The sequence below is a fragment of the Rhipicephalus sanguineus genome, chromosome 5 (assembly GCF_013339695.2).
Source record: "Rhipicephalus sanguineus isolate Rsan-2018 chromosome 5, BIME_Rsan_1.4, whole genome shotgun sequence".
NCBI classification, from domain to species: Eukaryota; Metazoa; Arthropoda; class Arachnida; order Ixodida; family Ixodidae; genus Rhipicephalus; species Rhipicephalus sanguineus.
In genome coordinates, this window is record NC_051180.1 from 89,937,440 (window position 1) to 89,954,261 (window position 16,822).

The 16,822-nt window shown below is 47.6% G+C and overlaps 1 protein-coding gene across 1 annotated transcript in view; it reads left to right on the plus strand.

Moving 5' to 3' along the window:
• The window catches only part of LOC119394828 (uncharacterized), a 148,407-nt gene that overhangs the window by 128,604 nt on the left and 2,981 nt on the right, over positions 1–16,822 (plus strand). The window contains 9 exon segments of the mRNA XM_049415997.1: positions 270–343; positions 1,639–1,779; positions 2,896–3,025; positions 6,635–6,723; positions 7,309–7,418; positions 7,864–7,931; positions 10,751–10,837; positions 12,762–12,946; positions 15,045–15,142. Coding sequence (XP_049271954.1) covers positions 270–343; positions 1,639–1,779; positions 2,896–3,025; positions 6,635–6,723; positions 7,309–7,418; positions 7,864–7,931; positions 10,751–10,837; positions 12,762–12,946; positions 15,045–15,142 — 982 coding nt within the window.

Genomic DNA, 16,822 nt, shown 5'->3' on the forward strand with positions numbered 1-16,822 from the left:
AGGCCGGCATGTTCAGAATGCGACTCATTTACGCGCGTACTCTGACCGACGTGCCTCTTGTGTCATTAGGCTCGCATGTGTTGATCATTACACAGTTGGTCATCAAATTAACACTTCCTCTCCAGGTTTCATCAATTCTAATATGAGCAACACAACTTGCTTTAGCCTGGGCATCTTCTCTAAAGTTTTCGGTGCTTATAAACTATCGTACGTTGTACTCCCGTGACTCCTATAAATCAAGCAACAAGTAATCTCACTGTCAACTGCAGGGTACCACGAAATTTGGTGGTTTCGGCGACGTCTGGGCAACGGCTGTCAACGGAGGTCGCGTGCAGTTCTTCAAGTGAGTTCGCGTATACCGTTCTGCATGCCGTATCCAAAGTCCTCTTGGCAGGATTGCCAAATGGCGCAAGCAGTAAATTGAGCCATGACCATGCCAGAGGGGAGACGCGACGCTAACGCAAATGGGCGGCGTCTTCCTTCAAGTGCGGCTGTAATTCAGCATACTCATTCTCTCTGGTCTTGCAATCACAAATACTTCACCAATACGTTAGAAGCGTTTGTTATAAGTTTATATTATGACTCACGTGTTCACCCTACATATTGATCGAGATAGCCATCTTCACTTTTTTGCGGTGCCAGAACTGCTGTCAAACCACGCGTTGTTACGATGGAGCCGCAATGCAAACAGCGACTGTCTGAAGGAACTCAGGAAGCTGCCTCTGTTAAACGTCCATCAACTATCCTTTATTCGTCACGTCAAACAACTGTCCGTGCCATACTCTCAGACTAAAGCGTTGTACTAGGGAACTTTATTGACACTGATCGTAATTTTCCTGTACAGCACTTTCTGTGCAATAAAATCGCTTCTCTCACCTTCGGTCGGCGAAATTTGCATGTTGCATAATAATGAAAGAATATCCAATTCGCACTAAGTTACGCTTGCAGCGATTCATACCGGTCACGACAGCATGAAGCCTCCTTGAAGCTGCCATTTGGTAGGTTACGATTACCATTACAGATGCACAGGGTGAATTTCATTAACTTTACAGGCAAAAACGCCTAGATGACACAGATGCTAGAGGCACGTTCTAGACCTTGAGCCACGCCCGTAGCCAGGGGGGGGGGCGAAATTTTGGTGAAGTAGGTGTTTTTACCAAAAACAAATAATGAAAATGTGTGTTTTCCTCAAATAGTCAACGTTCTCAGCAAGTGCCCCCGCTGCCCGCCTCGGTGTTACAGTGGTTACGGTGCATGCTGCGGTTGTGGGTTCGATCCCGGCCGCAGTGGTCGCATTTTCATGGTGGCATCATGTTAGAGGCCCGTGTACTGTGCGATTTCAGTGCACGTTAAAGAACATCAGATGACAAAAATTTCCGGAGCCCTCCACTACTGCGTACCAACTGTGGGCAGTCCAGCAGGCCTGTGAAGCCGCGGAGAGGCAAGGCCTTGACGTCCCGGCATAGGAGACCTGAGCCCGGGCCGTTAATCTGCCGGACAATCAATAAAGATTGCGTGCCTCATAGATTGCGTGCCTCATAGATTGCGCAACCATAGATTGCGTGCCTCATAATCATATCATGGCTTGAAAAACCCCATATATAGTTATTAAGGAATACCGCTCATATCGCCTTTCAGCACGCAGCTGGACGTCCAGCATTCGGGCTCCCTGTGGACCGTGTTGTTCGGCACCACTTTCGTCTGGCTCGCCTCGTACGGCACCAGCCAGACGCAGGTACAGCGCTTCTGCAGCGTCTCAAGTCTCAAGAAAGCCAAGGCGTGAGTCAAGCATGCGTGAAAATTGGTCTTCGTACTGGTACTTGCTGATCTTGCATGTATACAAGCGTAGCATCACTCGGTGTTTTGTCGAGAGCGAGCAGAGTATTTGCGTCCATACGAAAGTACTTCAGATGACAAAGAGAGTCGTCTGTGTAGACACACACACACAAAAATGAAACTTTCGCCTTAAGGGCGACGCACTGAAAATTTAGAGGTTAACCAGACAGCGTTCTAAAAGGCGCAATTGTTGCTTTTTGGTTCGTGTACCATACCCATTACTACCATGGCAGCTGACCGATAGCTAAACTGAGCGCTCTATGGTAAATGTCGGTAGCAGAGAGCCTGCATACGCAGGTCTAGTTAAAGTTGCAGGCGTTTATATGTAGGTTCTCAAATTTGTTGAAAAACATATGGTTGGCAGCTTATTTTGCAATAGTGACTGCATCTTCTCCGTTAAACTCAATTCTCGAGGGTACTCCGCCTGCTAACGATATAATAACAGTCCAGTTGTAAGTTCATTGAGAGACACACTGAATGGTTGCCAGAAGAGTGCAACAGCTATCACAAATATTGACCCATTAAGGTGAGACCATATAGTTAATTACAAGAAAAGGAGTTACCGGCGTACGACTGTTTTGCGACTGTGCCCTACGCTGAAAACAGTAGGGCAGTTACATGTAAAACTACCTATCAGCAAAATGCGTTGACACGATAATTTGTGGCCAAGATACTGCTCACCACTTGTCCGCAATTACAAATATAAAAAGAACACATTACAACAACTTGAATGTAACTGATGCGCGTGTTGTACTGTAATGTTGTACTGTTTTCTTGTTGCATATAATACAGCATACATGATGAGTGGTTTTCAGCGCAAACGACGAATACACAGAGAAGAAGGAACACGAACACCAGCGCTGTCTCACAACTAACTCATCATGTTTAATGCAATCCAACTCGCCCAAATGTCGGTTCTTCTGCAATACAGCATACAGAAGCCGAGTATACAGAGGAATTAACCCATGACCATAAACAAACCCTGTTGCTATTGTTTAGCATCTGGCTTGAATAAGGATTTGCATCATTACTTCTTTCTCTTTCCATGTTATGTTGCAGGGCTGTATACATAAACATTCCGGGTGTCATGATTAACATCAGCTTAAGTTGCCTGGCGGGCTTGGTGATCTATGCACACTACGTCGACTGTGACCCCCTTAAGGAAGGCAAGATATCCAACCCTGACCAGGTATGTATGCGTACAGGCTAACGGAAAAATCACAGGGTCCCTTGTGCATTCACCTAAGACGACTCGAAGGTGAAAGCCATCTTCTTCTTGTTCTCAGTCGATGTATTAGGGAGCCTACATAAATGGCCGGTCATGGAGGCTCCCTAGATGTACTTATCCGGCCCCACCACCCTCCGAAAGCTTTGTGCACCTAACGTGGTTTCCCACTGCCTCCAGGATCGGAGGCACTCTCACCTGGTTTTGCGCTGCCTCCGTGATCAGCCCACCTTTGACCAAGCTACGATGTCATGTGATGATGACGGTGTACGCTTATGCCACAGGAGCGAAGGAACAGGACGGCTGAACCAGAATCGACGCCAGCGGGGAACATGAGCCGTGGCTTCAGATGCCACTGCGAAGCGCCGTTTTACAGCGAAAGCTGTTATGAGATCATTTCACCGGCCGTTTTTGGCGCCGTAGTTGTCCGCCACCGCCGCCGCCGCCGCCGCCGCCGGTGTCCGTAACCAGTATCGCTCGAAATAAGAAAAAAAAAACGAAATAAGAAAAAAACTCCAGGATGGAACGAGGTTCGAACCTGGGCCCTCTGCTTGGGAGCCCAGTATTCAACCTCTGAGCCATGCCGGTGCTTGAAACTGCTTTGCAAAAAGGTCCTATACAGGCTTCATGTCGGAAAGGAACCACATTAGCATATGCAATATACCGTGGTAGAAGAGTAAAATAAGCACCAAGCGTCGCACAACGCGAATTCTGTAACCAGGCGTCACACAATGCGAATTGCGCAACGAGTAGGTTGTTGAATGCTTCCAACCCATTACAAAGGACTCTGCCATAATTCTTCATCGTCATCAGGCACAGCATCAACAAAGTGCGCATAATGCCTTACATGCGTATAGCAGGTACCAACGCTCTCCGTAGAATGACGAAAAATGGCACAGTGCCTGCTGCCCTACTTCTCAAAAATTACAAGGATTTATAGCGTAGTGGGTTCTTCACAAGTGCACTTGTATTGGTTGCCAAGGAAGCCCATAAGCGCATGATCCACTTCCTCGGGGTCTCAGTAAAATTACACTGATTTATAGCGTAGTGGGTTCCTCGCAAGTGCACTTGTATTGGTTGCCAAGGAAGCCCATAAGCGCATGATCCATTTCCTCGGGGTCTCAGTAAAGTTCTTCGCCCCCCCCCCCCCTGTCTCTCTCCCACGTCAACATATGTTATACAGCATGACGGGAGAGGGAAATAGTGACCGGGCGTCACCCAATGCAAATTACATAACTGGTGGGCCGTTTAAATATTCCAACCCATTACAAAGGGCTGAGCCATAATTCTTCATCGTCATCAGTCGTCGCGTCAACAAAGTGCACATGATGCCTTACTGACGTGTAGCTGTGCCTCGCTTCTCCGCAGAATGACGAATAATGGCTTAGTAGGTGCTTCCCAACTTCACAAAAATTGTGATTTATGGCGTAGTGGGTACCTTTCTAGTGTACTTGTTTTGTAGCCCCAAGAGAGCTTAACGGGCTCTAGAAACGCTGCTATTCCAGCTTTCGCTGTGACTGTGCTGCGGTTTCAGCGCAGGCCTGGCGTTTTTTTATTTTCTTCTTGAGGTCGCGCGCTCTCCGTTTTGTTCGCCGTCCAAAGTAGGGCGCTACGACGACATTACGTGGCGTTACGTCACATGACGTCACGCCAAAATTTGTGACGTCATATGGTGACGTCATCACGCGAAGATTTTTTGCACCACTCGGCAGGACGCGAGACGCCGCCGACGACGCGGGACGCCGACGCCGACGGTCAAATTTCGTGTTTGGTGAGGCGTATAAGGCTTTCGCCTAAATGAGTCAAGTGAATATAGGCAAGTCACAGAGCGTGGCTGTACGAAAATTCGGCAGCGCTGGCGCAGTTAGTCTTCGCGTAAGGAAACTATAGTGCCCTATCAGTGCATAGCCATCGAAATGGCGCGCGAAATTTTGGAGGGAATATTATGACAGCGATTGGGCCACACGGGCGCGGGGGCGTGCGGGAGATCGAAGAGAGATAAGAGCAACTCAGACAATGTCAAGATTCCACAGTCAAAGACGTCTCCCAAAGGAACACCGAGTGAAAAGGATCCTCTTTCTTGTGCGGTGAATCCCCCTTTGACGAAGTTCCGTTGCTGGAAACTTGCTGGACGGATGGGTACGTGTCGCTTGCTTGCAATCTCGCAGCGGTGCTGGGTGAAAACCTTACCCTCATAACTGACTAGCAATACTTGACGCCTCGCTTTTCGTTGTTGGCGCTTCCAACAGCGGTTGTGTACGCGATGGTGTGTGCGCTCTTAGCTTTGGAAAAGTGTTACAGGCTTGAGAATGTCCGAGCTTTTGCACAGCTCCACGCGAAAGGCTCCTGATTGGCTCCCATTAGCACCTAAGTGGAATATGCGTTCTCGCTTGCGAAAGCCGTCCCTCATCTAAAGCTGTCTATTGAATACACAGGATGCGCGGAAAGTGTCCATCCTAAGTTTTTACAGCGAAGCCTTAAATTGATGCTCTATCGATCGTGGCCTTGTCGGCGATGAGCCGTTTCTGATATGGCAGTCTGATCTATTATCGATGTGACTTGCAATTTCATACTGCCACATTTCATTGTTGCCTGGATACGAACGCGTGACTCACGTTGTTGCCTGCAGCAACTGAAGTGTTGCGCTGCTAAGCACGTGGATGAGGGTCCAATATCCGGCACGGAGGAAGGAAAGAGTTAGGAGGGAGCATTGCGCAACGTGGTAGAAAGAAAGAAAGAAAGAAAGAAAGAAAGAAAGAAAGAAAGAAAGAAAGAAAGAAAGAAAGAAAGAAAGAAAGAAAGAAAGAAAGAAAGAAATGTGGTATACGTGAGGCACACACACGCCTAGCTTCGCTTATGCGAAGCACGGCGAGGAGGTAGGGCGGGGGCTCCTGAAACTTTTGTAGAGTTAGCTACACTGGCCTAGCCGAGCCAGTTTCGCGTGGCTCCTCAAGAGCCGTGCCGCGCATGCGCGAGGATCAGTGATGTCACACAGCTGGCGCATCGCAGCCGCGCGCGACTCGCTGCCGCCGGTCTGCGCTTTCCAAAGGAGTGACGTCGTAGCCGAGGTAGACGTACTGGCGCGCGCAGCTATTCGCCTTCGCTGTGCAGTCGCCGTCTGACACTGCGCTGGAGCCGCTTGATAGTGCCTCTGACTGGCGTTTGCCAGTGTGGTATAGCCATGGTGAAGGAGAGCGCAAATGCTGCTCAACGGCGCAGAAGAGCGGAGAAGCTTAACTCATCGGATCCCAAAGTAGTTGCCTGGCAAAGTAAATATACATGTGCCACATAATATGTATACCATGTGTGTGTCATTAGAGCAGCAGTATGCATGATAATCAAGCTAATCCTAGACAATCAGAAAAGCTAAGAACAACCAGCTGAACCTTTGCTAACGCTACGTTATCCTGGCATAGCCGAGCTAAGCCACTGCAACATTTTTTTTCTTTTTACTTTTTTGTACCAAGTTCGAATACCATAAAGTAGGCTAAACGTGTTTCACTAACCTTCGTTGCGAAGAATTTGTTGCGATATATACATATGAGAACCTCGCATCATTAACGTTCCGTGCAGCTGGTGCCCTACTTCGTGATGGAGACTATGAACGGGGTGCCCGGTCTCCCTGGTCTGTTCGTGGCGTGCGTCTTCAGCAGCGCTCTCAGGTACACATGGCTGGTCCATACGTCGCGTGAGCTGTTAAAGTTTCTCTACTAGGTAGTTGTGCTTCAGCTTCAATATATACGGCGCTCTTTAACTGAAAGCGAAGTCACTGCAAAGCACGTATACACCTTCAAACGCTGTTGCGTCTCAAGGCGATGGTGCGAACTCACGTAAAACGTTTACGTAAGCGCGACGACGCCGCCTATTCGCTCTTTATTATTTTTAATTTTTGTACCGTAAGTTTTGAAGAAATCCGCAAGGTGAAGTAATTTTCATGAGACAGAAATGTTGTCATTTGCAGCATAATAGCACGAGCCTATAAAAGAAACACGCGTTTCTGTGCGGATTTCGACATAAGTGACTGGCCAGGTTAAATGTTTCCGTTCCATCCGGTTGTCGACTAGTTCGACTTTTTTTTTTCTGCGAGGTGGCAATGTGGTGATGACGCAATATGGTGATGCAGCAAGGTGACGCGCACCATAACCTTCACATTACGCGAAGGTTGTAACGCCCTTCTACCTTCGTAGGTAGAGGGGCTTTAGAATGTTGCGGTGCGCTCCACCTTGCCTGAGTCTCTGCGCTCGCAGCACGCTGTCTTCGGGTTTCAACTCGCTGGCAGCCGTCACGTGGGAGGACTTTCTCGTTCGCCACCTCAGCCTCACCTCTCGACAGGAGGCGTACGTCACCAAGCTCTCAGGTGGGTGTCATATTCCAAGTAATTTTTGGCAACTAACGACGATGTATAAGAATTAAAATATAAGCGAATTGACAATGGTGATCGAAGCTATCGGTTGTCAAGCACCGTTCGATGCCGGGCGATGAAGTATACTTAACCGCCCAGCATATTCGGCTGAATTGGTCGCTGCTGTGTCGCGTCTTCACAGAACGTGGGCAAACTGACACGGATCCAATCTTTTGCAACATTCCAGTTATCGTTTCTTTTTCTCTTAAACGATTATGCGTCGCGATAATGGCTGTGTGAAGGGTCCCGAGCCACGTCCCTGTTAATCACGAAAAAAAAAAATTGCTTAAAAAGATAGTTTATTGTTACCAAGTACGGTCCCTGTTTGCTCAAAAAAGTCAGTAAATTTATATTTTTATTAACTTGTTGTGTATTGCCTTTTTTCTACTTTATATTCCAGCTGCCACCTACGGATTGCTGACCATTGGACTGGCCTTTGTCGCCGGCTCGGTGGGATCCATCCTGAAAGTAAGCCCAGCGCAGGATTTGCACGACGGGCGCATTATTCGCCGAGATATATGTAATTTATTAGATGCGAAGTATCTTAAGGCGGAGCTCAATCCGGTGGTGGTGGTGGTGGTGTGCGGCGTGACCACCCTTACTGCGCATGCGCATACCCTCTCCACACACCTCCTCTACACTCACCCTCTCCCCTACCCCTCTCCACGTTCCCTCTCCCCTTCCCCTCTCCACGTTCCCTCTCCCATACCCATTTCCACTTTCACTCTCCCATTCCCCTCTCCACTTTCCCTCTCCACTTTCCCCCTCCACTCCCCCTTTCCACTCTCCCTCTCCACTTTCCCTCTCCCCCCTTTCCACTCTTCCTCTGAAACGCGGGCTAGACATGCCGAAATTCGCTCCTGCGCAACGCCGCGATGAGCTCGAGCGCATGCGCGTCCCCTCCCCTTCTCTCTCCTCTTCTACGCTGCCCCCTCTCGCCCGCCTGTCGACCGCGTTCCCCGCTCGCCCTGTGAGAATTAACGGCCAGGCTAGATGGAAGATACGACGCGCGTAGCGTCCCTCTTCGCGTTCCACGACGCGAGGTCGGTAGCATGCCCAACGAACGCCAACGGAACGCCATCGTGCAAGTGCTCCGGCTTCGCATCGCCTCATGGTCCCCTTTAGCGGGAGATGGTGTAATTTTTTATTTGTTGCTTAAAATTAAGTGATAATGTTTTACGCGTCCAAACAATGACATGATTACGAGGCACACTGTGGTGGGGGACTACGGATCAACCTTGACCACCCTGTGGGTATTTGAAGCGTACACGTGTGTTCTTGCATTTCACCCCTATCGAAATGGGGCCTCCATCGCCGCTGATCGAACCTGCGACCTCCAACTTACCAGCTCAGCGCATTAGCCGCTTAGCTGCCTCGGCGGGTTTTTATTAACAGCGGAGCAGCTTTAAGTCGAGCCTGCGCAATATGCGTGTCTGTCCGTTGTCACGCAGGTCACGTGACCAGAGGAGGGAGTTAAGAAAGAAATAAATAAAACTAAATTATGCTGATGATGCTCGAAATGAGATACTCTCACATACACTCACGCGCTTACAGCTTTACTGTCCGGCGGTTTTCACGGCGTGGAACTGGCCGAGATCTTTCTTTTGTTCTTGTTGCCTTTAATGTCCTTCCGATATGCATAGGAAAATTTCCTGGCGCTAAATGTCATCACGCGCTTAGTGTAGGTGCATACTTGTATAAACCTGGCAGCAGAAATGTGATTAAGTGCATTTAAACACTTTCCTATATTTACTGCACTGACAGGAATATCCGAATTTGCTGAAACTTTACCACCCACTTCTCTTACGTGCCTAGCAAGTCTTGATGTTTAACTTTTATTGCGATAGCAATTATATGGACAGTCTCGGCTGGAAAATGTCCGTCCCCGTCGCCGTCATTCACCGTATAAGTATGTATATATATATATAGAAAGGCCACAAAGAAAAATAATTAAGAAATTATTTCCGACGCTCGGAATCGAACGGGCGACCTCTCGCTTTGCAGTCCGCCGCGTTAGACGTTAGGCCACGACAGCACAGTCTGTCAGCCTGCTAACGGCGAGCTATTTATATACACCATGTATTTCAGCATGCTTCCTTAATGGCCACATAGATGGCGCGACGTGCGCGCGTGTTGCGCGCTTTAAAGATCGTCGCCCCGCCCCTGCGAACGCCGTTGCTGTTCGCTCTACTGTAGCTCTACAGGGTCGTCGCTTTCGTGCGCTTCGCTTCGCTCGCTGCAGCGGCCGCGTTTGCGAAAGGAGCGCGCTGTTCAAACAGAAATAAGTAAAAACTGTGACAATTAGCTCGCGTTCGTCTTGTGTGTACCTGTTCGTTTGTTTCGTGCGTCCTGCTTTATGTTTGAGCAGTGCGCTTCAAGTGTCGAGCTGTGACGCATTAGTTCGCGCTCGTCCAGTGTGCGTTCTTTTCGTGCGTCCTTTGGGCTCGAGCGACGCGCTGGCAATTTCGAGCTGCTTTCCGTTCTTCGCGTTACATTACAATTTATTGCTATCGCAATCATTGCTTCGCCGTTGCGGCGAAACTGTGACTTTTTTACTGAAATCGTTCATCTTGATTCATCGTTCATCTTGGTTGTCTAAAGCTTCCATTCTTACTGAAATCGGTCTCGAAGTGCCATTGCCGGCATGATCTGCGTTTTCGTGACGTCAGAACACGGCCGTTGCAGTGGCTCAGTGATTATGGTGCTCGGCTGCTGACCCGAAAGACGCAGGTTCGATGCCGACTGCAGCGGTCGCATTTTGATGGAGGCGACATGCTAGAGGCCCGTGTACTGTTCGATTTCGGTGCAAAATATGGAACTCCAGATGGTCGAAATTATCCGGAGACCACCAGTACGGCGTCTTTCATAGACTGAGTCACTTTGGGACGTTAAACCGTATACAAACCAACCAATGCCATGACACCAGTGAAGCTTTGCTGATGGAGTATAGCAGTAACACGCCGTTATAAACAGTAAGGCTATATACAGGATATGGGACAAAACCAACGGCGTTTTGTTAGCGAAGCGGAGCATGTTGAATTTCTTCTGTCATCGTTGGTTATATGTATGCAGTGAAAATGAATAAATACTTGTACAACTGCGTCAGCTAGAATGTCAAATCGTTTGCCGCATTCGGCAACGCAGTTTTCAGTATATTCGAGCTGGGATGCTTTTGTATAACACGAGAAAGATGATAAATGTAAATCTCTAGGACTGTTTGATTTCCGAGCGAGAACCGGTTAATTCATAAGCCGCGCAGTTTATATTTCGGGGCATTGTCTTTGCAGGCAGCCTTCGCAATGTCCGGTGCTCTGTCGGGCCCTCTACTCGGAGTCTTCACTATGGGACTGCTACTTCCGTTAAGCAATAAGAAGGTACGTTCAGGCAGGGTGGCGTCCGGACAATGCGCCATCTTTGTGTGGGCTTAACATTGCGGAAATTTTTCAATGGCGTTAGAGTAACTAGCCCAACGACAAAATTTTCAAAAGCGACAATTTTATGCAGTGACCTTGCCTGCCCTGAACGCAATGGTCACGTAGATAAATAAGCCTAGCGCCATATAGTGAACCTGCTTCTAGAATTACGTTCTTGTTAAATGCGCTGAAAATGTATGAAAATGTACATTAGAGCGCCTCAGTGTTGCTCGCGCAAGAAATAATTCATGACGCGCCAGGCTCCTGAACATGGATGTAGAATATGCGCATAGAGTTAGTGGTTATCATATCAAAGAGAAAAAAAAAGTAGGCGCACATTTTTGTTAGCAGTCGAGTTAGGTCAAATTGCACGTGCACAGCAGAGTAAATCTGAATGGTCGCTCTTGAAACGTGAAATTCGCAACTAAAGTATGTTGCCGGCTTATGTTTTTTCTACAGTCGGAAAACTAATGTGTCGGAGACGAGTTTGAGAAAAGCCAATCGGGATGCCGCGGCCCAATTACATAAAAGTAGCCTAATGACCAATATTTTGCTTTCGCGCAGCTATGCTTCAGGTCAGTTTTGATTTCACATTTTAATGTTCGTCACGTTTTGAGAATGCGCCTAGTTATAAATAAGTTCGACTATGCGAAGGGTTATCTTCAAGTATTTGAACGCAGACGTATTCGCCTAATTTGTAGTATTTACCAGTTGCTCTGCTCGCTCAACAGTAACCAACACGGTGCAGTGGTGATGACACCTACTCGTATAGAAATGGACTTAATCTTTAGATCGCGCGCATACATCAAGTGCATTGCCTTCTTGAAATGGCGTCTCTGTAGGTAATTTATAGACAGCACGGTACCTTGTTCTTGGCCTATCCGATGCTTTGTTAAAGATCACGTCTTTTTTTTTTTTCATTACACAGGTGAAACACAGGCAGAAACGAAACCTTCGCTTTCGTTCATGTCCTTGTGTGTTTTCTTTTGAACCAGGTAACACGCCTTTTAAACAGCTCTCTAGAAAAAAAAGAAATGTGTTGGGCGGACGCCATGATCCCGCAAGTTCCGGTACCACGTGCAAAGTCATCGTTGCACGCGGTACACTTGTGTTTATGTATATTAACCGTGTTCTTTTCAAAATAAGCTAGTTGTGAGTGCAGTGGTTGTCCTGTCGAATCGTGTTCTTCCGTTGTGCCTCGTTTATGTGCGCTGCTTCACACGTTAAGAGAGAGATAAGATTCTTTAATGAAATGCCCGGAGAGGTTAGCCTGATTTGTCGCCTGGTTTGCTACTCCAGGTGTCGGGCGATTATGGTATATACTGTATGTACACGTTGAGATGATTTTATATACATTACAGTAAACAAGTGCATAGTTCTGAGTGTTCCATGGCGAATATAAGCAGACAGCGAATATAAAACGAGGGCTCAAGACAAAGGGAGTCTGCACACAGCACGAGCGCTGACTTTCAACAGAAACTTTTATTGACAGAACACGTTAAGATACTGTTGACTGCGCATGCCAAACAGCTCATAACCATTACTCGTGTTTAGAAGTCATACACATATTTAGCCAGTTGATGAGCAGTTAACAATGTGCTGATGCTTATCATTTCCAGTGTTTTCTGTAAGTACATTTGCCACGAGTTATGTTTGTCACGGGGTTTCTCGCTGCTGCCTGTTTTTGTTACCGTTTTCTGAGGGTCTCGCGCACATGCGCATATTGTCTAGCTGCAGCGGTGTTTCCCAAAGAACGTTCACCGTTGTCAGCGATTGTCCCGTCTGCCTCGTCCCTTTTTCTTTTGTCCTGTATATTGTGATTCACTTAACCATATACGTTTCTACCGTATTCTCTCAGATGTATCGCGAATGCTCTTTTATTCAGGGCGCTCTGGTTGGCCTGATGTTGGGCGAGGCCATGTGCTTGTGGGTGGTGGTAGGGTCTCTGCTCTACGGTTCGCCTAGCGAGGATCTTCCAACTTCCGTCGAAGGGTGTGAAGGAGCGGCGACGCTTCCAGTCCTCGGCGGTCATTTCAACGCGACAATGCACCGGTCGCCAGAGGAGCCGCAGTGAGGATCAACTTACCTTGTTTTCGTTTTAAGGAGAAAGCCTATAGTGGCCACGTTAGCGCTCCCGTCCGCGAGAAATTGCGAGATCGTAAGGTCTCGCCAAAAAACCACGCGATCTTGTCCGGTTGTTGACGTCGTCATGTGACGCGATGACAACGTCACAGATTGCCTAAACTTGTGACGTCGTGGCATGACGTTACATGATGGCGTCATCACATGACACCGTCGCTTGGTCAAAGGTGGGCGGATCACGGAGGCAGTGCAAAAGCACGTGAGTTGCAGAAAGCTTGCAATGCCTTCGATCCCGGAGGCCATGCGAAATCACGTTAGGTGCAGAAACCTTCTGGGGGGCTGGAGGATGGATCAATACAATTTATTGAGAAGGAAAAAAAAGGCGGTTATCGCCTTCTAGTCGTCTTAGGCAAATGTATGAGGGACCGTGCGATATTTCTGTGAAGGGGGGTGCGGGGGGGGGGGGGGGGCATCTCGTGAACATGTGAATCGGGAGGCTCGTGCACCTTCCTCTAAATTTACCGGCTAGATATTTCTCATTGGGTTGAAAAACCGTCATCTGTATAACTGTTAAAACGAGTAAGAGCCCGCGAGGGTAGACTTCACCTGCAACAAATTTGCAGTAACGAAAAGCGAGCTTGCCAGAAGCAGCAATGTGGAAATGATTTCCTTAATTTTTCGCCTCTCTTAAACAAGCGCCACGGAAAGCTTCACGCCTATTCCTCTAGAGTTACCGAGGCTAGATTTCGCTCATAAATGGAAAAAAGAGTCTATTTGTAACCGTTGTAACGAGTTTGAGGCTCGGAAAGGCAGGCTTCGTCTGCAACCAAGTTGCTATGAGGAGAAGCATGCTTACCAAGAACCGCGCTGTTGCTTTCTTTCTTTCTTTTTTTCTCTTTCATTCTCAATTTAAGTGAACCACCCGTATTGTTATATATGTTTTTTCTTTACTTGTTCATCTTTGATTTTGGGTAACCCCCCTTTCTTTCTTCTTTTTTTCGTTGTAGAACTTATAGTAGAAATGGAGTAGCCGAGGTGAGACAAACCTCATCCTCTCTGCAGCAAGCCAGTTAAAACAAGACAGAACAGATGTAATTTTAAGTCTACTCTGGTTGACCATACCAATGGAAGTTGAGTTGATAAGACGAATGGATAATTTGCGATTATGGTTTATGTAGGGAAGTTCTCGAACACATAAATAGCAATAAAGTCTCAGGGTAAAGATATGTCACTCTAGAGTGTGAGATAGTCGACGACCGATGACATTGCCACTGATGAGCATCTTCAAAGTCGGCAGTAATAAAGGTAATCAACTTTGTTACCGTGCATTCACACGAACATTTGCAAAACACTAGCGGACATCAATCTTGCTTCAGTGGGACCTACTACATTGTCTGTGTGGTAAGAAAATTTGGCATTGTTGTCAAATATCAACTTGGATTATTTTTTGCTGTGATACCCGCGTAGCGATGAAACAAGTGGTATCTTATATCGAGAAAATGATGTATTACACGGTGAGTTACGGATACTAATGTGCTTGATGACGCTTTTCGTGAGTTTACAGTGTTGCTATGTTAACTGATAACTACAAATTAAAAAAAAATGCTTCATTGCAATACCTTGCCGGATTTTTAGCTCTGGGCGTGTTCGCAGGCATTTTTAGCGTGTTTTAGCGGAGTTTCAATGCAGCCGCGGCGGTCTCCTTGCAAAAAAAAAATGACATCAGTGGTTGAAATGGGTACACTGCCGAGATAAAACAGATGGAAAATGAAAACACGGTACGTTATTTGGCCGGGGCTGCAAGGCAATTGTTTGGCATTGGGCGACATACGTTACACCGAAAATGTGCTAGCAATGTATGTTTCTCGCTTAACGTTGACGCTATAGCGTATTGTTGTTGCAATGAGACAAGGTATGTAGTACATTTCAGCAGTCTCTGCTTCACTTGTGCGATGTGTATCACCGCACGTGAAAGGGTATATAGGAGTCCTCTCGTATAGGACAAGTGTGGCGTTTTTAAGTTTCGCGCCAACACCCGTGTCTGGAGAGTAACGCTTACAGTCTTCGCACACTCCTTTGTCTCCAGGGGACTTCTCAAGCTGTACCAGCTGTCATATTTATTCGTTCCTGTGCTAGGGTTCTGCGTCACTATGACAACGGGCATCATTATCAGCATTTTCACAGGTGAGCATGCGTGTTCTTACAGGTGGGATAAAGTATGAACTTTGAGATAGTAAGCATGAACCCTTCGTCCTCACCCTCCAACGTTTTTCACATCTACTTACGTCGAGCCACACCTGCTCTGTGTTATAGCACTGCCTGCAGTGTTGAGTCACATCCTCATCTACGCTACGCATAGATGAGGACGTGACTCAACATTGGGCTCTCTGCACTCTCTCTCTCTCTCTCTGTTTTATCGTCTCGAAATCTTGTCCCCTTAGTGTTCTGTTTTTCTGAGGGCAATGCCATATTGCGATCGCAGCACCGTTTATCATACGGCATATTTCTCTGGTATGTGCAATCGTAGGCGTGCGCACAGGAAATTAAGTGTGTGTGCGGGGGGGGGGGGGGGCAAGGGTGTGGCGAGCGCTCCCCTTAATCATCTTATGCTGCATTCCAAGAACTGTTTACTTCCCACCTTTTACCGCCGGAAAGCAGAACGCGGCATCGCTTCATTTTTATTTTGCATCCATTGCGAAGCTTCTTCGGACTCGACCAACGCGGGGTAAGGGGGAGGGGGGGGCTGCGGTAAAACTTGTCCCCTCCTCCCCCCTGATAGAGAACGCTGCGAAAGCCTATGTGTGCAATCGAGCATGATGCTGCGTACCGTACGTGCTGTTGGCGGGAATTTCGAACATACAGTGCGCACGCGCTACAATCATACGCCAATTCGCACACTTATCACTATCGCGCAGAGCTGCCGCTGGCATACACGGCCATCCGCACGCACCAGTGCGATGAAGACGGCGGTGCGGCTCGCTGGTTGAAGTCTACGTTCCTCCTCCTCCCAATGCAGGAAAACGGTCTGTGTACAGCACTAACAGCGTTTTACAGTGAAAGCTGTTATGAGATCACAACAAGGGCGGTTTTTGGAGCCGTAGTTGTCCGCCGCCGCCGCCGGTGTCCGTAACCACTATCGCTCGAAATAAGAAAAAAAAAACGAAATAAGAAAAGAATTCCAGGATGGACTGAAGTTCGAACCTGGGCCCTCTGCGTGGGAGCCCAGGGCTCTACCTCACAGCCATGCCGGTGCTTGAAACTGCTTTGAAAAAAGACCCTATACAGGCTTCATGTCGAGAAGGAACCACATTAATATATGTAATGTAGCGTGGTAGAAAAGTAAAATAGCAACCAAGCGTCGCACAACGCGAATTCTGTAACCAACGCGAATTGCGCAACGAGTGGTTTGTTGAATGCTTCCAACCCATTACAAAGGGATCTTCCATAATTCTTCAGCGTCAGTCAGTCACAGCATCAACGAAGTGCACATGATGCCTTACAGGTGTTTAGCAGGTACCACGGTTCCCCGCATAATGACGAAAAATTGCATAGTGGCTGCTTCCCTACTTCACAAAAATTATGATGATTTATAGCGTAGTGGATTCCTCGCAAGTGCACTTCTATTGGTTGCCAAGGAAGCCCATAAGGCTCCCTAGATGCATTCCCTCAGGGTCTCAATGAAGTCAATTCCCTCTCTCTATCTCTTTCTTACGTTAGCGTATATTATAAAGCGCGCTGGGAAAGTGAAATAACGACCGGGCGTCACACAATGCGAATTACGTAACTAGTGGGTCCTTTGAAGTTTCCAACCCATTACAAAAGGCTCAGTCATAATTCTTCATCGTCATCAGCCGTCGCATCAAG